General features: G+C 39.6%; 1 protein-coding gene across 3 annotated transcripts in view; it reads left to right on the forward strand.

Annotated features, from left to right (window-relative positions):
• The window catches only part of COL7A1 (collagen type VII alpha 1 chain), a 158344-nt gene that overhangs the window by 72479 nt on the left and 64906 nt on the right, over positions 1-20959 (forward strand). For all 3 annotated transcript variants that reach the window (XM_073644916.1, XM_073644915.1, XM_073644917.1), the window contains exons 32-56: positions 585-611; positions 724-768; positions 854-946; positions 1539-1610; positions 1694-1729; positions 1818-1871; positions 2085-2153; positions 4346-4459; positions 7826-7852; positions 10844-10897; positions 10986-11057; positions 11192-11251; positions 11369-11404; positions 12269-12313; positions 15039-15074; positions 15256-15300; positions 18872-18907; positions 19013-19048; positions 19128-19160; positions 19283-19354; positions 19437-19496; positions 19631-19666; positions 20109-20225; positions 20314-20358; positions 20466-20537. In XM_073644916.1, the coding sequence (XP_073501017.1) occupies positions 585-611; positions 724-768; positions 854-946; positions 1539-1610; positions 1694-1729; positions 1818-1871; positions 2085-2153; positions 4346-4459; positions 7826-7852; positions 10844-10897; positions 10986-11057; positions 11192-11251; positions 11369-11404; positions 12269-12313; positions 15039-15074; positions 15256-15300; positions 18872-18907; positions 19013-19048; positions 19128-19160; positions 19283-19354; positions 19437-19496; positions 19631-19666; positions 20109-20225; positions 20314-20358; positions 20466-20537 (1392 nt within the window). The remainder of the gene's footprint in view (positions 1-584; positions 612-723; positions 769-853; positions 947-1538; positions 1611-1693; positions 1730-1817; positions 1872-2084; positions 2154-4345; positions 4460-7825; positions 7853-10843; positions 10898-10985; positions 11058-11191; positions 11252-11368; positions 11405-12268; positions 12314-15038; positions 15075-15255; positions 15301-18871; positions 18908-19012; positions 19049-19127; positions 19161-19282; positions 19355-19436; positions 19497-19630; positions 19667-20108; positions 20226-20313; positions 20359-20465; positions 20538-20959) is intronic.

The raw sequence follows: 20959 nt of genomic DNA on the forward strand, positions 1-20959 counted from the left end.
GTGCTCGCATTGTTAGCACCAGAGTGCCCATATATCCATTAATAGAGTGCCTGTATTGGTAGCACCAGAGTGCCCATATTTCCATCAACAGATTGCCCGCTTTGGTAGCACCAGAGTGCCCATAATTCCATCAATAGAGTGCCTGTATTGGTAGCACCAGAGTGCCCATATTTCCATTAATAGAGTGCCCACTTTGGTAGCACCATAGTGCCCATATTTCCCATCAATTGAGTGCTTATATTGGTAGCACCAGAGTGCCCATATTTCCATTAATAGAGTGCCCGCTTTGGTAGCACCAGAGTGGCCGTATTACCAGCATCAGTGGCCACATTCACAGATCCACAGTGCTCACATTAACATCACCAGAGTGCCCATATTTCCATCAATAGAGTGCCCGCTTTGGTAGCACCAGAGTGCCCATATTATATCAGTGGCCACATTCACAGATCCACAGTGCTCACATTAACATCACCAGAGTGCTCATATTTACTATACCAGAGTATCCATTTGTCAGGCAGTTTTTTCAGCGCTAGCACAGATATCCAAGTAGTTACTTAACAATTCTTCATTTATTTTCTATTTAGGGCGAGAAAGGTCAGAAAGGAGAAATAGTAAGTATCCTGCTTGTACCCCGAAATAGTCACAGAACTAATTATCACGGTCATTAGGTTATCACTGTCGGGATGCTTTTTTTTTTAAAAAAAAGACACTTTCTACTTTTAGGGTAGCGGTGGTCGTCCAGGGGCATCAGGACCACCCGGAGACTCTGTGAGTATTATTATCAGGAAGATGCCTTATAAAGAATGTGTAAAAGGAATGAAGGCGAAAATTGTAAAGAAATTTTATATCACAGGGTCGACCAGGTTCTCCTGGTACACCAGGTCCAGTTGGGCCCCGTGGCCCTCCTGGAGAAGGTACAGCCACGAGAGGACTAAAGGGAGAAGCTGTAAGTAACTGAAATATTGAGCAAATTGGTCAACTGATCAAATTGGAATTTGCCACACCCCTGTATATTTTAAGCCACACCCTGTCACACTAAGCCACACCCACTTTATTGTCCAGGAATTTTGGTTAAAACTCTGAGAATAGTGGCGAATGGTCAGAGAATAAGATTGGAATTTTCCTATTGGTGTTTTTTGAACTCCTCGTCAAGCACCGCCCCCGAGAAGCCGGCGCTAGGAAAACACAATGTTTCACCTTTTCCTGGAGCTTTTCTTACAAATTTTTAAGTAGTGTCTAATTGATAGTAATTTGAATTATGGAACGGCTGACTCCGATTCTTAAATTACAGGAGCCGTTGTGATCACCAAACCATATTTATCAGTATTGCACCAATCTGTGCCCCATCCCTTCAAATTGAAATGCCAAAATAGCACCCATGCTAGGCAAAATTATGTCATGACATCAGGTTTTGGAGAGGAAATATTGTCATTCCTCTACAATGGTCTAGACTTGCCATACTGACTCCTCCCAATTGAAGTGGCGCAATATCGTATTATATTGTAACACATATATACATATATGACTTGTTCTTATAGGGAGAACCAGGAGCTGATGGTCTCCCTGGAAGTCCGGGTCGCCCTGGTAGTCCTGGCACGCCCGGCACTCTGGTGAGGCACCCTTTATAATACAGTACCGTCAGTATACTGGTGTATATATTGTATATGTATGGTTCATGTTCTTTGTATTTCAGGGGAGTAAAGGATCCCAAGGAGAAAGGGGGGATGCAGTAAGTATTCACGCCGTATATAAAGATGACCTACCTACATATTGGTACACTCGTCACTCAATTCACTCACTATATTCTGGTCTCTTAGGGGGAGCGCGGACCCGCAGGTCCAGCTGGTCCAAAAGGAGAGAGAGGACTACAGGTAAGTGTAAGGGCAAGATGGAAACCTCATTAGTCTCCAGCGTGAAGCCATTTTTCCCGGTGTGTACCTGACAGCTGCTTCCATTGAAATTAATAGAAGCCTTGCAGGAAGAGTTTGTGCTGCTATCATCTTGTGGGCCGTTATGTGGGTGTTCTTATCTCTGGGTACGATAATGCAGTTTTAACCATAAGGTCACATTTCTTCTCTATATAGGGTGAACCCGGGGAGGTGATAAATGGCGGAGGAGGGATACCAGGCCGAAAAGGTGAACCGGGAAATCCAGTAAGTGCAATAAATGAAAACTCTCTTTTAATGACCTTATCCTTCTTGATATCATCTCTCAAGTAACAGAAGTTTTGTAGTTTATGTAAAAACTTAAAAGTTCTGTAATGAAAAGTTCTGCAACTTTCTGCTCCATTGCTCATCTTTTTCAAGATCTCAAATTGCTATCAGAGACTAGAAACCTCTATGATCACAAACTTTGAGGTTTACTTACAACTGGAAAGGGAACATGTCATCGGGCAGCATGGTGGCTCAGTGGTTAGCACACTGTGGCTCAGTGGATAGTGGTTAGGACTACAGCCTTGCAGCGCTGGGGTCCTGGGTTCAAATCCCACCAAGGAGTTTGTATGTTCTCCCCGTGTTTGTGTGGGTTTCCTCCGAGTTCTCCAGTTTCCTTCCACACTCTAAAGGCTGATAGGAAACTAGAGATTGTGAGCCCCAATGGGGACAGTGATTATAATGTCTGTAGAGCGTTGTGGAATTAATGGCTCTATATAAGTGAGTAAAATAATTTAAAAAAAAAGAATCTGAAAATACATATGGTTTAAATCAGGATTATATAGTAAAAGGAATTTTTTTTTCTCAATTTTCCATATCACTATGCAAAAATAAATTAGAAATCTTGGAATTTTCACACTAACCACTAGGACTTTTCTGCAGTCTCATTATGATCACAGACAAGATTACAATTACTGATAAAACCTCTATATACAATAGACAACAATGTTCACCATTCACAATAGGTGATGTCACAGCTCACCTCCTCCTCCTCCTGTACAATGACTGATAACACCTCTATATACAGTAGCTAACACAGGATCCACCATTCACAATAGGTGATGTCACAGCTCACCTCCTCCTCCTCCTGTACAATGACTGATAACACCTCTATATACAGTAGATAGCACAGGATCCACCATTCACAATAGGTGATATCACAGCTCATCTCCTCCTCCTCATTCTCCAGTACAATGACTGATAACACCTCTATATACAGTAGCTAACACAGGATCCACCTTTCACAATAGGTGATGTCACAGCTCACCTCCTCCTCCTGTACAATGACTGATAACACCTCTATATAAAGTAGATAACACAGGATCCACCATTCACAATAGGGGATATCACAGCTCACCTCCTCCCCCTCTTGTACAATGACTGATAACACCTCTATATACAGTAGATAACACAGGATCCATCATTCACAATAGGTGATGTCACAGCTTACCTCCTCCTCCAGTACAATGACTGAGAACACCTCTATATACAGTAGCTAACACAGGATCCATCATTCACAATAGATGATGTCACAGCTCACCTCCTCCTCCTCCTGTACAATGACTGATAACACCTCTATATACAGTACATTACACAGGATCCACCATTCACAATAGGTGATATCACAGCTCACCTCCTCCTCCTGTACAATGACTGATAACACCTCTATATACAGTAGATAACACAGGATCCACCATTCACAATAGGGGATATCACAGCTCACCTCCTCCCCTTTTGCAATGACTTTTGTCCAGATTGCAGCAGATAGTGCTTCCTTCCAAAATAGGTTTTGAGTCAGTCTGTTGCTGCTAATGTTCAGATTTAATATATATTGATAGTGATATGAAAAAGAAAATATCTAATATTTAAAAAAAATCCATGATTTAAATTAGAGGTAATTTTTGCTGATACATTTCCTTTAATAACTTTATCAGTTCCAAACCATTAGGCTTAAAGTATCACTAATGGCCACTAGGGGGAGAGTAATGAAGTGTACATTTATTATATGATGATAATAATAATAATCTTTTTATTTATATAGCGCCAACATATTCCGCAGCGCTTTACAATTCAGACAATTTACCGACATTATGGGCACTGTCCCCATTGAGGTTCATAATCTAGATTCCCTATCAGTATGTGTAGTTAGCAATCTAATAAAAAGTAGGATTCTTATATATGAGTCTTCTATTCAGATTCCACTCAAACATATAGAAAATAAATATATAGCGCTCTTCTCCAGGGGCTGTGTCTGATTTTAAAGGTCAACCCCATTTATGCAAATGCTGTGATGCCAGACACAGGCCAAGAGTGGCGCTGTTTCCAGAAAGTTTCATAATAGTCTCTGTGCATTACTAGAGATAGCAAGCATAATGTGCACTGACCCATTATGAGCGTTTATCTATTTCTATTAGGGAATCCCTGGTCAGCCTGGAACCCCGGGTCAGAGAGGAATACCAGGAACTACAGGACAACCTGGGCCAGAAGGACCGAGTGGATCCGCAGGTGTTCCAGGGCAATCAGTGAAGGTGATTTTCTATATCTTACATATAATATAAGTACTATAATATTTCCATTTGTGTTTAAGAAAAAAACTAGTATAATACTGCCCCCTCTCTACAAGGATACAACTACTATAATACTGTCCCTATATAGAAAATATAACTACTATAATACTGCTCCTATGTACAAGAATATAACTACTATAATACTGTCTCCTATATACAAGAATCTAACTACTATAATACTGCCCCCTATGTACAAGAATATAACTACTATAATACTGCTCCTATGTACAAGAATATAACTACTATAATACTGCCTCCTATGTACAAGAATATAGCTACTATAATACTGCCCCCTATGTACAGGAATATAACTACTATAATACTGCTCCTATGTACAAGAATATAACTGCTATAATACTGCTCCTATGTACAAGAATATAACTACTATAATACTGCCCCTATGTACAAGACTATAACTACTATAATACTGCTCCTATGTACAAGACTATAACTACTATAATACTGCTCCTATGTACAAGAATATAACTACTATAATACTGCTCCTATGTACAAGAATATAACTACTATAATACTGCCTCCTATGTACAAGAATATAACTACTATAATACTGCTCCTATGTACAAGAATATAACTACTATAATACTGCTCCTATGTACAAGAATATAACTACTATAATACTGCTCCTATGTACAAGAATATAACTACTATAATACTACCCCTGTGTACAAGAATATAGCTACTATAATACTGCCCGTACAAACCAGACTACAGTCACAAATAATTCCTTCAGCTCTCTTTCTCATAAGAACTCCTCTCCCTCCTTTAGCCATGCAGCAAAAGCTAGCTCTGACTAGGATTTGTATCAGAGCCCAGATTATAAAGGGAAAAGGAGTGGCTAACCAAGCTCAGCTGTGAGCACAGGGATATCCAACATGGCCGCTTAACCCCTGTTCTGCCTGAAGAAATAAAAATGCATTTAAAATGACGGAGAAGTGCTTCTTCTAGGAGCTGGAGTAGGGTCTATCCGATGCTCAGGTCTTCTGGTGCCAAACTGTGACAGTAACCCCGTGACAAATGCTGCTCCTATATACAAGAATAGAGCTACTATAATACTGCCCCTTATGTACAAGAATATAACTACTATAATACTGCTCCTATGTACAAGAATATAACTACTATAATACTGCCGCCTATGTACAAGAATATAACTGCTATAATACTGCCCCTATGTACAAGAATATAACTACTATAATACTGCCCCTATGTACAATAATATAACTGCTATAATACTGCCCCCTATGTACAAGAATATAACTACTATAATGCTGCCCCCTATGTACAAGAATATAACTACTATAATACTGCTCCTATGTACAAGAATATAACTACTATAATACTGCCCCCTATGTACAAGAATATAACTACTATAATACTGCTCCTATGTACAAGAATATAACTACTATAATACTGCTCCCTATGTACAAGAATATAACTACTATAATACTGCTCCTATGTACAAGACTATAACTACTATAATACTGCCCCCTGTGTACAAGAATATAACTATTATAATACTGCTCCTATGTACAAGAATATAACTACTATAATACTGCCCCCTATGTACAAGAATATAACTGCTATAATACTACCCCCTATGTACAAGAATATAACTACTATAATACTGCTCCTATGTACAAGAATATAACTACTATAATACTGCCCCCTATGTACAATAATATAACTGCTATAATACTGCCTCCTATGTACAAGAATATAACTACTATAATACTGCCCCCTATGTACAAGAATATAACTACTATAATACTGCTCCTATGTACAAGAATATAACTACTATAATACTGCCCCCTATGTATAAGAATATAACTACTATAATACTGCTCCTATGTACAAGAATATAACTACTATAATACTGCCCCTATGTACAAGAATATAACTACTATAATACTGCCCCCTATGTACAAGAATATAACTACTATAATACTGCTCCTATGTACAAGAATATAACTACTATAATACTGCCCCCTATGTACAAGAATATAACTACTATAATACTGCTCCTATGTACAAGAATATAACTACTATAATGCTGCTCCCTATGTACAAGAATATAACTACTATAATACTGCTCCTATGTACAAGACTATAACTACTATAATACTGCCCCCTGTGTACAAGAATATAACTACTATAATACTGCCCCCTATGTACAAGAATATAACTGCTATAATACTACCCCCTATGTACAAGAATATAACTGCTATAATACTACCCCCTATGTACAAGAATATAACTACTATAATACTGCCCCTTATGTACAAGAATATAACTACTATAATACTGCTCCTATGTACAAGACTATAACTACTATAATACTGCCCCCTGTGTACAAGAATATAACTACTATAATACTGCTCCTATGTACAAGAATATAACTACTATAATACTACCCCCTATGTACAAGAATATAACTGCTATAATACTACCCCCTATGTACAAGAATATAACTACTATAATACTGCCCCTTATGTACAAGAATATAACTACTATAATACTGCCCCTTTGTACAAGAATATAACTACTATAATACTGCTCCTATGTACAAGAATATAACTACTATAATACTGCTCCTATGTATAAGAATATAACTACTATAATACTGCTCCTATGTACAAGAATATAACTACTATAATACTGCCCCTATGTACAAGAATATAGCTACTATAATACTGCTCCTATGTATAAGAATATAACTACTATAATACTGCTCCTATGTACAAGAATATAACTACTATAATACTGCCCCTATGTACAAGAATATAACTACTATAATACTGCCCCCTATGTACAAGAATATAACTACTATAATACTGCCCCCTATGTACAAGAATATAACTACTATATTACTGCTCCTATGTACAAGAATGTAACTACTATAATACTGCCCCTATGTACAAGAATATAACTACTATAATACTGCCTCCTATATACAAGAATATAACTACTATAATACTGCCCCCTATGTACAAGAATATAACTATTATAATACTGCCCCCTATGTACAAGAATATAACTACTATAATACTGCCTCCTATATACAAGAATATAACTACTATAATACTGCCCCCTATGTACAAGAATATAACTACTATAATACTGCCTCCTATGTACAAGAATATAACTACTATAATACTGCCCCTATGTACAAGAATATAACTACTATAATACTGCCCGCTATGTACAAGAATATAACTACTATAATACTGCCTCCTAGAATTTGATGATTTTAGTTTCTTAAAAAAACATTGTAATTGACTTAATTAATTTGATCTACTTGTTTTCTTTCAGGGAGAAAAAGGAGAACGAGGTGAGAGAGTAAGTGCACTTCATATCAATTATCTCAATATAAGACTAGCTGGCGGTGGATTTGGCTATGTGCGCACGTTCAGGATTTGATTGCAGAAATCTCTGCAGCGTTTCTGCATCTCTTGGCTGGAAAAACTCTGCAGAAAAAAACGTGCGTTTTGCCATGATTTTACCGCATTTTGCTGCGTTTTTGTACATCAATAAATGCTTTTTGGAGCTAAGTAAAGGTGTTTGAAAAAAGAAACGTGGGACATCGCTTTAACCCTTGGATTACCGTCAGACCTGGGGTGAGTATATTGGTTAATTTAAATGATTAAAGAATGTGTCTGTTGTATTTAAAAAAAATGTTTACTCTGTGTGTGTATGTTTATTTAACTCTATACTTTAGTTTACTTAGGTTTAGTAATGAAAGGGTCTGATTGACACCTTGTCATCACTATACAAAAGGGCTTGGTGTAAGCTAATCGCAAGGTGTAAGCCAGTAAACCCAATCTTATTAGCATTTCCATTCATGTCATTTCTGGGGCAGCTGAGAGCTGCTATTTTCAGCCTAGGAAGGTGTCGTTAGGCAAACATGTTCCCTGGCTATTAATAACAACTCACAGCTGTTTCACTAGCCACTACATCCCCACTATCAGCAACCAGCAGCGCATTGGACGCAGCGTATTTTTGCTGCGTCCAAAATGCTGTGTTCTAATGCCAAACTTTTGTTGTAAAATACACGCGGATTCACTACATATAATGACATTTCAATCGGTCAAAATCTGCAGCGGAGACTGGCGTCTCCACTACAGAAATTCACATGATGCGGGTGAGTTTGGGTACGTGCCCACGATCTGGAGCCGCTGCAGGTTTGAAGCTGCGTATATATGCAGTGTCAAACCTGCAGTGTCCAGATGTTACAGCACAGTGGATGGTATTTCTAGAAATCCCATACCCACTATGCGTGCATCAGAGGCTGCAAATGACCCGTGGACATTGACATGCAGAGCGTATTTCAGGATTGCCGCATGTCAAATTCTCTTGCGGAGTCGCTAGTCTCCGGAACAGAAATTTGACCACTAGAATGTATTGAATGCGGTAAATCCGCATTGTTCAGTGAGCACATATGGATTTACCTGTGTTCAATAGAACGCAGCGTTTCGGACGCAGCAAAAATATCCTGCTTCGAAAGCACTGCTACATCCGGATCTTGGGCATATAGCCTAAAATTAAAAAAAAAATAGCGTGGGCTCCCACGTCATTTTCATAGCCAGCAGAGGGAAAGCCGACCGCTGGGAGCTGATATTACTAGCCGGGGAAGGGACCATTAGCCAAAGATGTTCCCTGGCTATTAATAACAGCCCACAGCTGTTTGCTTAGCCTTTACTGGCTAGATTACAGGGAGACCCCAGAAAAAAATTGACGTAGGGTCTCCCTATAAAATCTAACCAGAAAAGGCTAAACAGACAGCTGCGGGCTGATATTAATAGCCAGGGAAGGGGCCATGGATCCTGGCCCCTCCGCGGCAAATAATATCAGCTCTCAGCAGTCCCAGAAATGGCGCATCCATAAGATGCGCCAAATCTGGCGCTTAGCCTTGGTTCTTCCCACTGCCGTGTAGCAGTAGCGAGTGGGGTAATGGGGTTTAGGTTCATGTCAGCCTTGTATTGGTGGCTGACATGAAGCCCAGGTTAGTAATGGAGAGACGTCTATAAGACGCCCCCATTACCAACCCCGTAGTAAAAATTTTCAACGCTTTTTCAATAAAGACACGGCCAGAATAAAGTCTTTTACTGAAATAAAATTACACACGGTTTTAATAATTTTTTTTATTATTCTCCTAATCCCCGAATCTCTCGTCTCCTGTAAAAAAATAAAAAACAACCATATCACTCACCTGTCTGCTGTCATGACGTAATCCGAGTGTCCCACGGCGATCCGGGTCACTTCTACAACAGTCACATAAATCACTGATGTCACTGCTGTAGAAGACAGCACTATACATTGACAGGAGTGTAATCACACTGTGTTGCTGGTTGAGTTCAACTGAGTTCATCAGCTGAAGATCAGCTGATTGGCTCTGGTAACCTCATTTACTGCATCAGTGATGCGTGGGAATATTCCCACACAGCACCAGTGCCGTAAAGTGAGTTCTCAGAGCTCGTCAGCTGATCTGAACTCAGCCGGCAGCACAGCTATGTACACTGCCGGGAGTGATCGCGCTCCTGTCAGTGTACCGCCGGCCGCCGGGAGATCGGGTCGCCGGGGGACATCGGGAGGACACCGGACAGGTGAGAATAAAGTGTTTTTTTTATTTTAATATAGATTTTAACTTTTTTTTTTACACACCGCACACCGACACCAGCTCAACTTAGCCGCGCCGCTCTCACTGTGTTATCAGCGGAAACGGAGGTCGAATGATGGGAGAAGTAGTCTTGTTCCTCAGTTTGAGTACCATTCTTTGTGCTTTTTTGCAGCTGCAGAAACGCTACAAAGAATAGACATGCTGCGGATTTAAACGCAATGACAATCCGGAGCGGAAAATTTTAGATTATGTGCACAGCACATCAGAATTGTCATTGCATTAGCTCCCAGACAGATTACATAGCGTTTTTGGTGCATTTCCATCTCTCCAGTTATGGTGACAATTTTACTATGTAAGAAGATGTTATTTTTGGGAAAGCTGATGATGCATGATGATCAAGAGGATGGTGACAACTACAGGGGGCACATATCTGTTTTAGGGCAGAGGTTGTCACTGATCCTCACTAATACATGACTGCATTATTATATTATATTGGATTCTATTATGTATGGTCCCATTGGAAGACAATGCAGCACAGATAAAGGTAAGGACATCTAGTAATGAGATTTGTATCTACACATGCATTGTTCCTTGATGGGGGCTTACCCCAGAGGTCCCCCAACCAATAAAATATTACTAAAATATAAAATACGTTGAAAATATCAGGACATAGCCCGTATATTGAAGTCACAAGTCACTTCTCTGTCTTTCAGGGTCTTCCGGGATTAGTCAATGGTGTCGCCGGCAAAGGGGAGCCAGGAAGTCCAGTAAGTGCAGAAATTAGATAATAACTTTCATAATTTCCCTATAATATGATAAATCATGGAAACAAAATGTGTCCGTCATCCTTTTAAGGGTCCACCCGGTCAAAATGGATCGCCTGGTTTGCGGGGGCTACCAGGACTGCAAGGAACTAAAGGCGACAAGGTGGGTAACTATTACAAGGCTAATTCGCCTGTTTACCCCCCGGTGCCTTTGCAACCCCTAAAACTACTCCCCAGGAATGTGGGCGACATTATTATTTTGACTGTTTGACCAATTGTGAACCATTATTATTGCAGGGAGAAACGGGTGAAGGCTTCCCGGGTGCAGCAGGACGGACCGGAGATCCAGGTGATCGAGTGAGTTCCAATAACTCATTGATTAATGAACCTTCATAGGATGACAGTGATAATATGTGATTGTAGGGAGTGCGATACTATGTGACCAATGCATTGTCATTCATTTATATTCTGTAGGGACCCAGAGGACCTCCGGGAGAACAAGGAATAAAAGTAAGTGCTGGGGAGGAATGGGGTTATTCCAAAGTACAGAGAGGGTTGTAGTTGGCAGATGAAGAAGAAAAAGTTTTGTGGAGACTCATGGGCACAAAAAATTGCTGGACCTACTTGATAACAGGCACATTAATGGGAGTGGGCCCCTGAACCCTGGAATATAGCTGTCTGTGGTTGGCACTCAAAGTAGTGGAGGCCCTGGGGCAAGTGTCCTCCGTCTACACCAGCCCTGGTCAGAAGTCTGTGGTTGAAAAAACTATACAACAATATGAAGAACCAGCCTAATATGGCAACTATGTAACGGCATGACTGCTCTGAGCACTCTTACTTTCCAGAGCCGCGCCTGACCGGCCCACCAGCTGCTTAAAGGGAAGGGACTAAGCTTTAATACCAGATGCAACCTTTGTTAGGCGTGGTGCTGCCATGTTTTTCTAGTTTTGGACAAATTCTTAAAATATCTCCTCTTCTACTTATGCTTTTTCCTTCTATAGCTCATTCTTCTGCTTCATCTGTTTTCCTTTGTCCTTTTTCTCCTTTTTTTCTTCCTCATCATTTTCCTTTATCTATCTTGTGTACTTCCTATGTGCCTTTTGCTTGTCCTATAACACTTTGTGATTTCCTTCTTTTCCTCCTTATCGTTTCCCTTTCCTTTCATCTCCTCCTTATACTTCTTTGCTTTATCCTAACCCTTATTTTCCTCTTCCTTATCCTTAACCTCTTGTCTCCTCCTTCTTTTGCATCACTTCCTAATTTTTCCCCATTTACTGCTTCCTTATCCTTCTTCTTTTAATCTCTGGATTAATTTCAGAGTCCCAGACATTAATTCTATAACAACTTATTATGTCTACTCCTGTTCTGTAACAGGGTGACCGTGGACAACCTGGTCTGGATGGAGATCCTGGGGTGAAGGTGAAAAAATGACAGCTCTTACTTTATATTAAACATATTTTTTATTGAACATATCTATATTCTTCGTGCAAGAATAAAAAAAACAATAATACTGCCCCCCTATATACAAGAATATAACTACTATAATACTGCCCCCCTATATACAAGAATATAACTACTAAAATACTGCTCCTATGTACAAGAATATAACTACTATGATACTGCCCCCTATGTACAAGAATATAACTATTATAATACTGCCCCATGTACAATAATATGACTACTATAATACTGCCCCTATGTACAAGAATATAACTGCTATAATACTGCTCCTATGTACAAGAATATAACTATTATAATACTGCCCCTATGCACAAGAATATAACTACTATAATACTGCTCCCTATGTACAAGAATATAACTACTATAATACTGCCCCCTATGTACAAGAATATAACTATTATAATACTGCCCCATGTACAATAATATTACTACTATAATACTGCCCCCTATGTACAAGAATATAACTACTATAATACTGCCCCTATGTACAAGAATATAACTACTATAATACTGCTCCTATGTACAGGAATATAACTACTATAATACTGCCCCCTATGTACAAGAATATAACTACTATAATACTGCCCCTATGCACAAGAATATAACTACTATAATACTGCCCCTATGTACAAGAATATAACTACTATAATACTGCCCCTATGTACAGGAATATAACTACTATAATACTGCCCCTATGTACAAGAATATAACTACTATAATACTGCCCCCTATGTACAAGAATATAACTACTATAATACTGCCCCTATGCACAAGAATATAACTACTATAATACTGCTCCTATGTACAAGAGTATAACTACTATAATACTGCCCCCTATGTACAAGAATATAACTACTATAATACTGCTCCTATGTACAAGAATATAACTACTATAATACTGCTCCTATGTACAAGAATATAACTACTATAATACTGCTCCTATGTACAAGAATATAACTACTATAATACTGCCTCCTATGTACAAGAGTATAACTACTATAATACTGCCCCCTATGTACAAGAATATAACTACTATAATACTGCCTCTTATGTACAAGAGTATAACTACTATAATACTGCCCCCTATGTACAAGAATATAACTACTATAATACTGCTCCTATGTACAAGAATATAACTACTATAATACTGCCTCCTATGTACAAGAGTATAACTACTATAATACTGCTCCTATGTACAAGAATATAACTACTATAATACTGCCCCTATGTACAAGAATATAACTACTATAATACTGCCCCTATGTACAAGAATATAACTATTATAATACTGCCCCTATGCACAAGAATATAACTACTATAATACTGCTCCTATGTACAAGAGTATAACTACTATAATACTGTCCCCTATGAACAAGAATATAACTACTATAATACTGCCCCCTATGTACAAGAATATAAGTACTATAATACTGCCCTCTATGTGCAAGAATATAACTACTATAATACTGCCCCTATGTACAAGAATATAACTACTATAATACTGTCCCCTATGTACAAGAATTTAACTACTATAATACTGCCCCCTATGTACAAGAATATAACTACTATAATACTGCCCCCTATGTGCAAGAATATAACTACTATAATACTGCCCCTTATGTACAAGAATATAACTACTATAATACTGCCCCCTATGTACAAGAATATAAGTACTATAATACTGCCCTCTATGTACAAGAATATAACTACTATAATACTGCCCCTATGTGCAAGAATATAACTACTATAATACTGTCCCCTATGTACAAGAATATAACTACTATAATACTGCCCCCTATGTACAAGAATATAACTACTATAATACTGCCCCCTATGTGCAAGAATATAACTACTATAATACTGCCCCCTATGTACAAGAATATAACTACTATAATACTGCCCCCTATGTGCAAGAATATAACTACTATAATACTGCCCCCTATGTACAAGAATATAACTACTATAATACTGCTCCTATGTACAAGAATATAACTACTATAATACTGCTCCCTATGTACAAGAATATAACTACTATAATACTGCCCCCTCTGTACAAGAATATAACTACTATAATACTGCTCCTATGTACAAGAATATAACTACTATAATACTGTCCCTATGTACAAGAATATAACTACTATAATACTGCTCCTATGTACAAGAATATAACTACTATAATACTGCCCCTATGTACAAGAATATAACTACTATAATACTGCCCCCTATGTACAAGAATATAACTACTATAATACTACCCCCTATGTACAAGAATATAACTACTATAATACTGCCCCTATGTACAAGAATATAACTACTATAATACTGCCCCCTATGTACAAGAATATAACTACTATAATACAGCTCCCTATGTACAAGAATATAACTACTATAATACTGCTCCTATGTACAAGAATATAACTACTATAATACTGCCGCCTATGTACAAGAATATAACTACTATAATACTGCCCCCTATGTACAAGAATATAACTACTATAATACAGCTCCCTATGTACAAGAATATAACTACTATAATACTGCTCCTATGTACAAGAATATAACTACTATAATACTGCCTCTTATGTATAAGAATATAACTACTATAATATTACCTCTTATATATTTTGATGTAGTAATCAGTTACTGTAAAGGTTCTGAATATATTTTTGGTTTTATTTTACAGGGAGATCGAGGTCCTCCAGGATTTCAAGGCCTTAAGGTCAGGAAAGGGTGTTAATGACTTACAGTGTAATTTAGGGGACTTACTTGTCATTTTGGTTTACTCCAATACCCAGTTTAGAAATTTGTCAGGATTATCAAAGGAAATACAGGGAGGAATTGACGTTTACAAGCCTCTGGTTTAATGTTTTTATCTTTTTTTCCCACTGTTTCCTTTACAGGGAAATCCAGGACAGAATGGTCAGGCCGGTTCAGTAGGACTTTTGGTGAGTTTTTATTTTGTTTCCAAATTTTTTATATATATTTTTTTGGAAATCATACTGCTACATAACCCCATCCTTCACTCCACCCACCTATCATTAGCACTGTGAGACCACATCTCTTTTTGGTAGCTCCGCCTCTGCGGTACCAGCTGTAGTTTTGATCATTACCATTTTTGAGGTGCATACAACTTTCTGATCTCTTTTTATCCCATTTTTTTTGGAGGAGGTGGTAGAGAAGTGACCAAAAAACAGCAAATCTGACATTTATACATTTTTTTATTTATTTGGCTTTCACCCTATGGGATACAGTTGAAACCAGAAGTTTACATACATTATGTAAAAAGACACATCTTCATCTTATTCTCAATATCTGATATGAAATCTGAATAAAACTTTACTAGTCAGTTAGGATTACCATAATTTATAATATTTGCCAAATGCCAGAATATTTTTTTTTACTTATTGCAAAGTCAAAATTTAACAAACACTAAGATTACTATGCCTTTAAACAATTCTGGACGGCCCATATGATGATGTCATGTGTTTGGTAGCTTCTGTTTTTTTGGCAACATCTGAGTTAATTAGAGACACACCTGTGGATGTATTTTAATACACACCTGAAACACACTGCTTCTTTGTGTAGCATCATGGGAAAGTCTAAAGAAATCAGCCAAGATATCAGGAAGAGAATTGTGGACTTGCACAAGTCTGGCTCATCCTTGGGTACAATTTCAAGATACCTGAAGGTGTCTCGTTCATCTGTACAAACAATTATACGCAAGTACAAACAAGATGGGAATGTCCAGCCATCATACCGCTCAGGAAGGAGACGGGTTCTGTGTCCCAGAGATGAATGTGCTTTAGTCCGACATGTGCATACCAACCCAAGGACAAAAGCAAAAGACCTTGTGAAGATGATGGCAGAAGGTGGTAAGATTGTGTCAATATCCACAGTGAAATGAGTACTGTATCAACATGGGCTGAAAGGCCACTCTGCCAGGAAGAAGCCATTACTCCAAAAGAAACATAAAAAAGCCAGATTAACGTTTGCAAATGCACACAGGAACAAAAACCTTAATTTTTGGAGACATGTCCTGTGGTCTGATGAAACTAAAATTTAACTCTTTGGGCATAATGACCATTGTTACGTTTGGAGGGAAAAGGGAGAAGCTTGGAAACCTAAGAACACCATTCCAACAGTGAAACACGGGGGTGGCAGCATCATGTTGTGGGGTTGTTTTGCTGAGGAAGGGACTGGTGCACTTCACAAAATAGATGGTATCATGAGAAAAGAAGAGTATGTGGCAATACTGAAGCAACATCTCAAGACATCAGCAGGAAGTTAAAGCTTGGGTGGAAATAAGATAAGATAAGATAAGATATACTTTATTTATCCCGGAGGAAATTGCGGTATCACAGCAGCAGAACACAGATCTCGAACATGACACATATGATAACATAACATTTGGAATGCTTTAGACATTGCTTTTCAGACATTTGTTAAACACCCCCATAGCTGTTGGAACAAACGATTTCCTGTATTTTTCCTTTTTACACCTTAGTTGTATTAGGCGATTGCTGAATGTGCTCTTCTGTTTCGCAAACAGTTCATAAAGCGGGTGTGTGTTGTTGCCCATTATAGCTCTGCACTTCTTCTTAATCCTATCCTCTACCACCTCTTCAAAAGTCCCAAGCTGTAGGCCCACCGTCGCGCTAGCCTTCTTGATAAGTTTGTTGAGCTTGTTGGCGTCAGCAACACGCACACTGTTACCCCAGCAAATTATTGCCGCAAAGGTGGCACTAGCCACAATGGATTGGTAGAACACCTCAAGCATTTTGCCACACAAATTAAATGACCTTAACTTCCTTAGGAAGTACAATCTACTCATCCCCTTCTTGTAGACCTTCTCCATGTGGCACTTCCAGTCTAGTTTGCTATCCAGGTAAACCCCCAAATATTTGAAACTGTCCACCATCTCCACATCCTGACCGTCAATGGTAACAGGTAGGCATACCTTCTTGCACCTTCCATAGCTCATCACCAACTCCCTGGTTTTCTTAACATTTAGTTCTAGATGGTTAGCCTGGCACCATACTACAAAGTCCGCAACCACCCTTCTATATTCCTCTTCATCCTGGTCCTTCCCAATACCGCCAACTATCACAGAGTCATCCGAGTACTTCTGGAGGTGACAACGGTCTGATTTATACTGAAAGTCAGCTGTGTACAATGTAAAGAGGAATGGCGACAGCACTGTTCCCTGCGGGGCTCCGACACTGCTCAGTACACTATCTGATGTAGCCGTCCCCCACCTAACAAACTGTGGCCTATCCGACAGGTAGTCAATTATCCAATTCACAAGTCCCTCATCCACCGCCATTTTAATCAACTTTCCACGCAGTAAGAGTGGCTGTAATGTGTTGAACGCACTAGAGAAATCAAAGAACAAAGCACGCACTGTGGTTCCATCATTGTCCAAAAAAGGAATGTACTGTTTGTAGCAGAGACGCTACAGCATCGTCCACCCCCAGTCCCTGCCGGTACGCAAACTGAAGAGCATCAGTATGCGCCATCACCCTCGGACACAAGTGAGCAAGTACTATTCTCTCCAAGGACTTCATCGCATGCGATGTTAAGGCCACCGGTCTATAGTCCCCCGGGGAAGCCGGGAAATGGGTCTTCCAAATGGACAATGACCCGAAGAATACTGCCAAAATGGTAACAAAGTGGCTTAAGGATGGCAAAGTCCATGTTTTGGAGCGGCCATCACAAAGCCCTGATCTCAATCCTATTGAAAATTGACCTAAAACGGGAAAGGTTTATTCTGATTTCATGTCAGATATTGAGAAAAACCTACAGACGTGTCTTTTTATATAATGTATGGAAACTTCTGGTTTCAACTGTAAATATTATGATTTTTTTGCTACGCATTCCGCGATAGCAATTATGTAATTTTGTTTTTATTTTTTAGATATTATTTGTGTTTTGGCAAAAGGGTAGCGATACTAACTTTTATATTTTGGGAATTTTTTACAAATATTTTAATTTCTTTACATTTTTTTATTGCTCCCCCTAAAACACTTGAACCTTGCGCTCACGAGCTCAGTATACTGTAATACCGTAATATTGCACTATATTGTAAAATTACCGATATCCTATCATAGTTGTTTGTACATCTACGTCCGTAGATCCTCCTCCCCGGCTGCCATGAAAATGTCATCAGCATCCCATAACCTTGCTGCGGGGGGGTGATAGACTTTGGAAGGGGAATTCTACCGCATTTCCAACCCCTTACATAGCACTGTCACGAATTATAACAGCATTTAAGAGTTAAACTGCTTTGATAGTTATGCTCAGGTGCTGGCTGTACAACACAGCCAGCATCTGCGCTGTATGGAGTGGATTCAGTTCCATATTAATGGCGGATGTCGAAATCTGGGCACAGTGAGTCCCAAAACTTGCATGGGTTCACGGGTCTTGGGTGGATCAACCACTATCTTTATTTTTCGGGTTGTTCTGTACTTTTTGGACCCATGGTGATGACTAATCGTCTTGAATTTCTCTTCCTATCAGGGACCTATAGGGCCACAGGGAATTCAAGGAGAAAAGGTTGGTGATTAAACTAATTTCTGCTGATATATACTGTACAGAAGGGCCCCCGAAAGCCCTGAGGGCCCCCAGTTTCCCAATATAACACATTACCTACAATTTCAGGGTGACCAAGGACCTCCGGGGGAGCCCGGCTCATCGGTAGGTCAAGTATTTGTTTGCCAAGAATGCATTTCTAACAGACGCGGGGGGTAATAATGGGTATATGCTTGTGTTCCAGACTTCCACCGCCGCTGGGATGAAAGGAAACAAGGTGAGATTTCGGCTGCACTACTGAAGCTGCCGAAACGCTAGCGCAGCTTGTAATGACATGAAATATCCACCAGTTGTCACTGTTCTCAATGCACACATCCTATTATATCATCCCATGTACAGGGTGACCGTGGTCCACTGGGGCCAGATGGGGCCAAAGGTGCGAAAGGCGACGCAGGAGAGAAAGGCGACAGGGTAAGTGCTTCCTACAGATCTATCATAATTACAGGTTCTATACCTCAGACTTTCAACCATTTTTGTTTTTCTGTATGATCAGGGTCCTGAAGGACTCGGCACTCCTGGGCTGCCAGGAGAAAAAGGAGAAGCAGGGGATAGGGTAAGTGTCGCGTATTGGAAGACAGTCGGTATACGGGTCTAACGAAAAGTAGAATATGGATATGTCTTTTCTTATCTGGGGCTGGTCATGGGTCAATTAATGACTTTTTTCCCATCTTGTTTGCTTTTCATTAGGGACCCATGGGTTTGGCTGGAAGATCAGGTCCCAAGGTAGGAAAACCTTCCAATATATAATGTTATATACGTGAGCTAAATCTCCGTCCAGAGGAAATGATCATTAGTGATTATTATGTATGTAGGGTTGAAACTTCAGAACCAGCGCCACCCTAATCCATTGGTCAAGTTTGGTATTGCAGCTTGGTCTACCATTCAGTTGAATAGGGCTGGGCTGCCCTTCCATTGGCGCTGATTTTATAATCCTATAAAGCTGATTTATAAATACTGAAAAATTTGTAAGACCATGTCCAATTGAGGCATTGGGGTCCCTGAAGGAATTATTGGCTCCCACTTATTTCCAGTGCCTTGAGGCCAAATCATCAATAAGGATTATTAGTTTGTGAGCTGGAGGTAATGACCGCAGCTGCTGCAGAACCTCGTGCAGCCAGTTCCACGGTATGTCCAACTCTATGGTAAATGATCTTTTTTTTCCCAGGGAGAAGCCGGTGTTCCAGGAGAGAATGGAGAACCCGGAAAATCAGGTCCTCCAGGGCAAATTGGACTCCGGGGCAAAGAAGGAGAAAAAGGAGACAAAGGAGAAGAAGGGACGCCGGTAAGACCGTCGAGAAGCGTCCAGTGATGGCGTGATGGCGATCTGATGGTAAAAACGGAAGGTGACAATTATTTCCGTCGTCTTGCAGGGAGAATCGGGTATTGCAGGAAAAAACGGGGAAAGAGGCCTGAGGGTGAGTGAGACCCGCCTGCTACTGGCCATTTCTCCTTTCATACATTTCTTCTCCTTTTTCAGGACAATTATTTTTTGCATATAATTGTTTGTACTTTTTATTATCAGGGTCTACCGGGGTCAAGGGGCAACCAAGGAGAAAAGGGAGAACCAGGAGAAGCTGGGGAAGAAGGGAGAAACGTAAGTAACGAATCCTCGTGTAGTGATCAGCTGTTCCCATTCACTGACTGCAAACAGAGATCTTCAATGGTAGAAACTGTAAAGGATTAAAATGGATTTCCTATTTTAATCATTGAGACCATATTTAGGTGGAGACAGAAGGATGGTGGCTTTGTGCTCAGATCTCGTCTATGGGAGTCACCGCCCTTTCAGTAGCTCTGATCGACGAGTAGTGAGGTGAAATGGTGCCCACTACATTACCTAATAATGTCTACGTCACTGTCCATGAAATTATTATCTATATGCATTATACCAGCGCTACAAATACCATATGGAGAAAAGTATGCGTCCCCTCCGCATCCACCTCCAGGATCTTACATTAACATGGCGTCGGTGGGAATTTTTGCCCCTTCATCCAGAAGAGCATATGTGAAATCAGACCC

This window comes from Phyllobates terribilis, unplaced genomic scaffold (assembly GCF_046119375.1).
Source record: "Phyllobates terribilis strain yellow unplaced genomic scaffold, ASM4611937v1 Scaffold_8__6_contigs__length_399053987, whole genome shotgun sequence".
Classification (NCBI taxonomy): Eukaryota; Metazoa; Chordata; class Amphibia; order Anura; family Dendrobatidae; genus Phyllobates; species Phyllobates terribilis.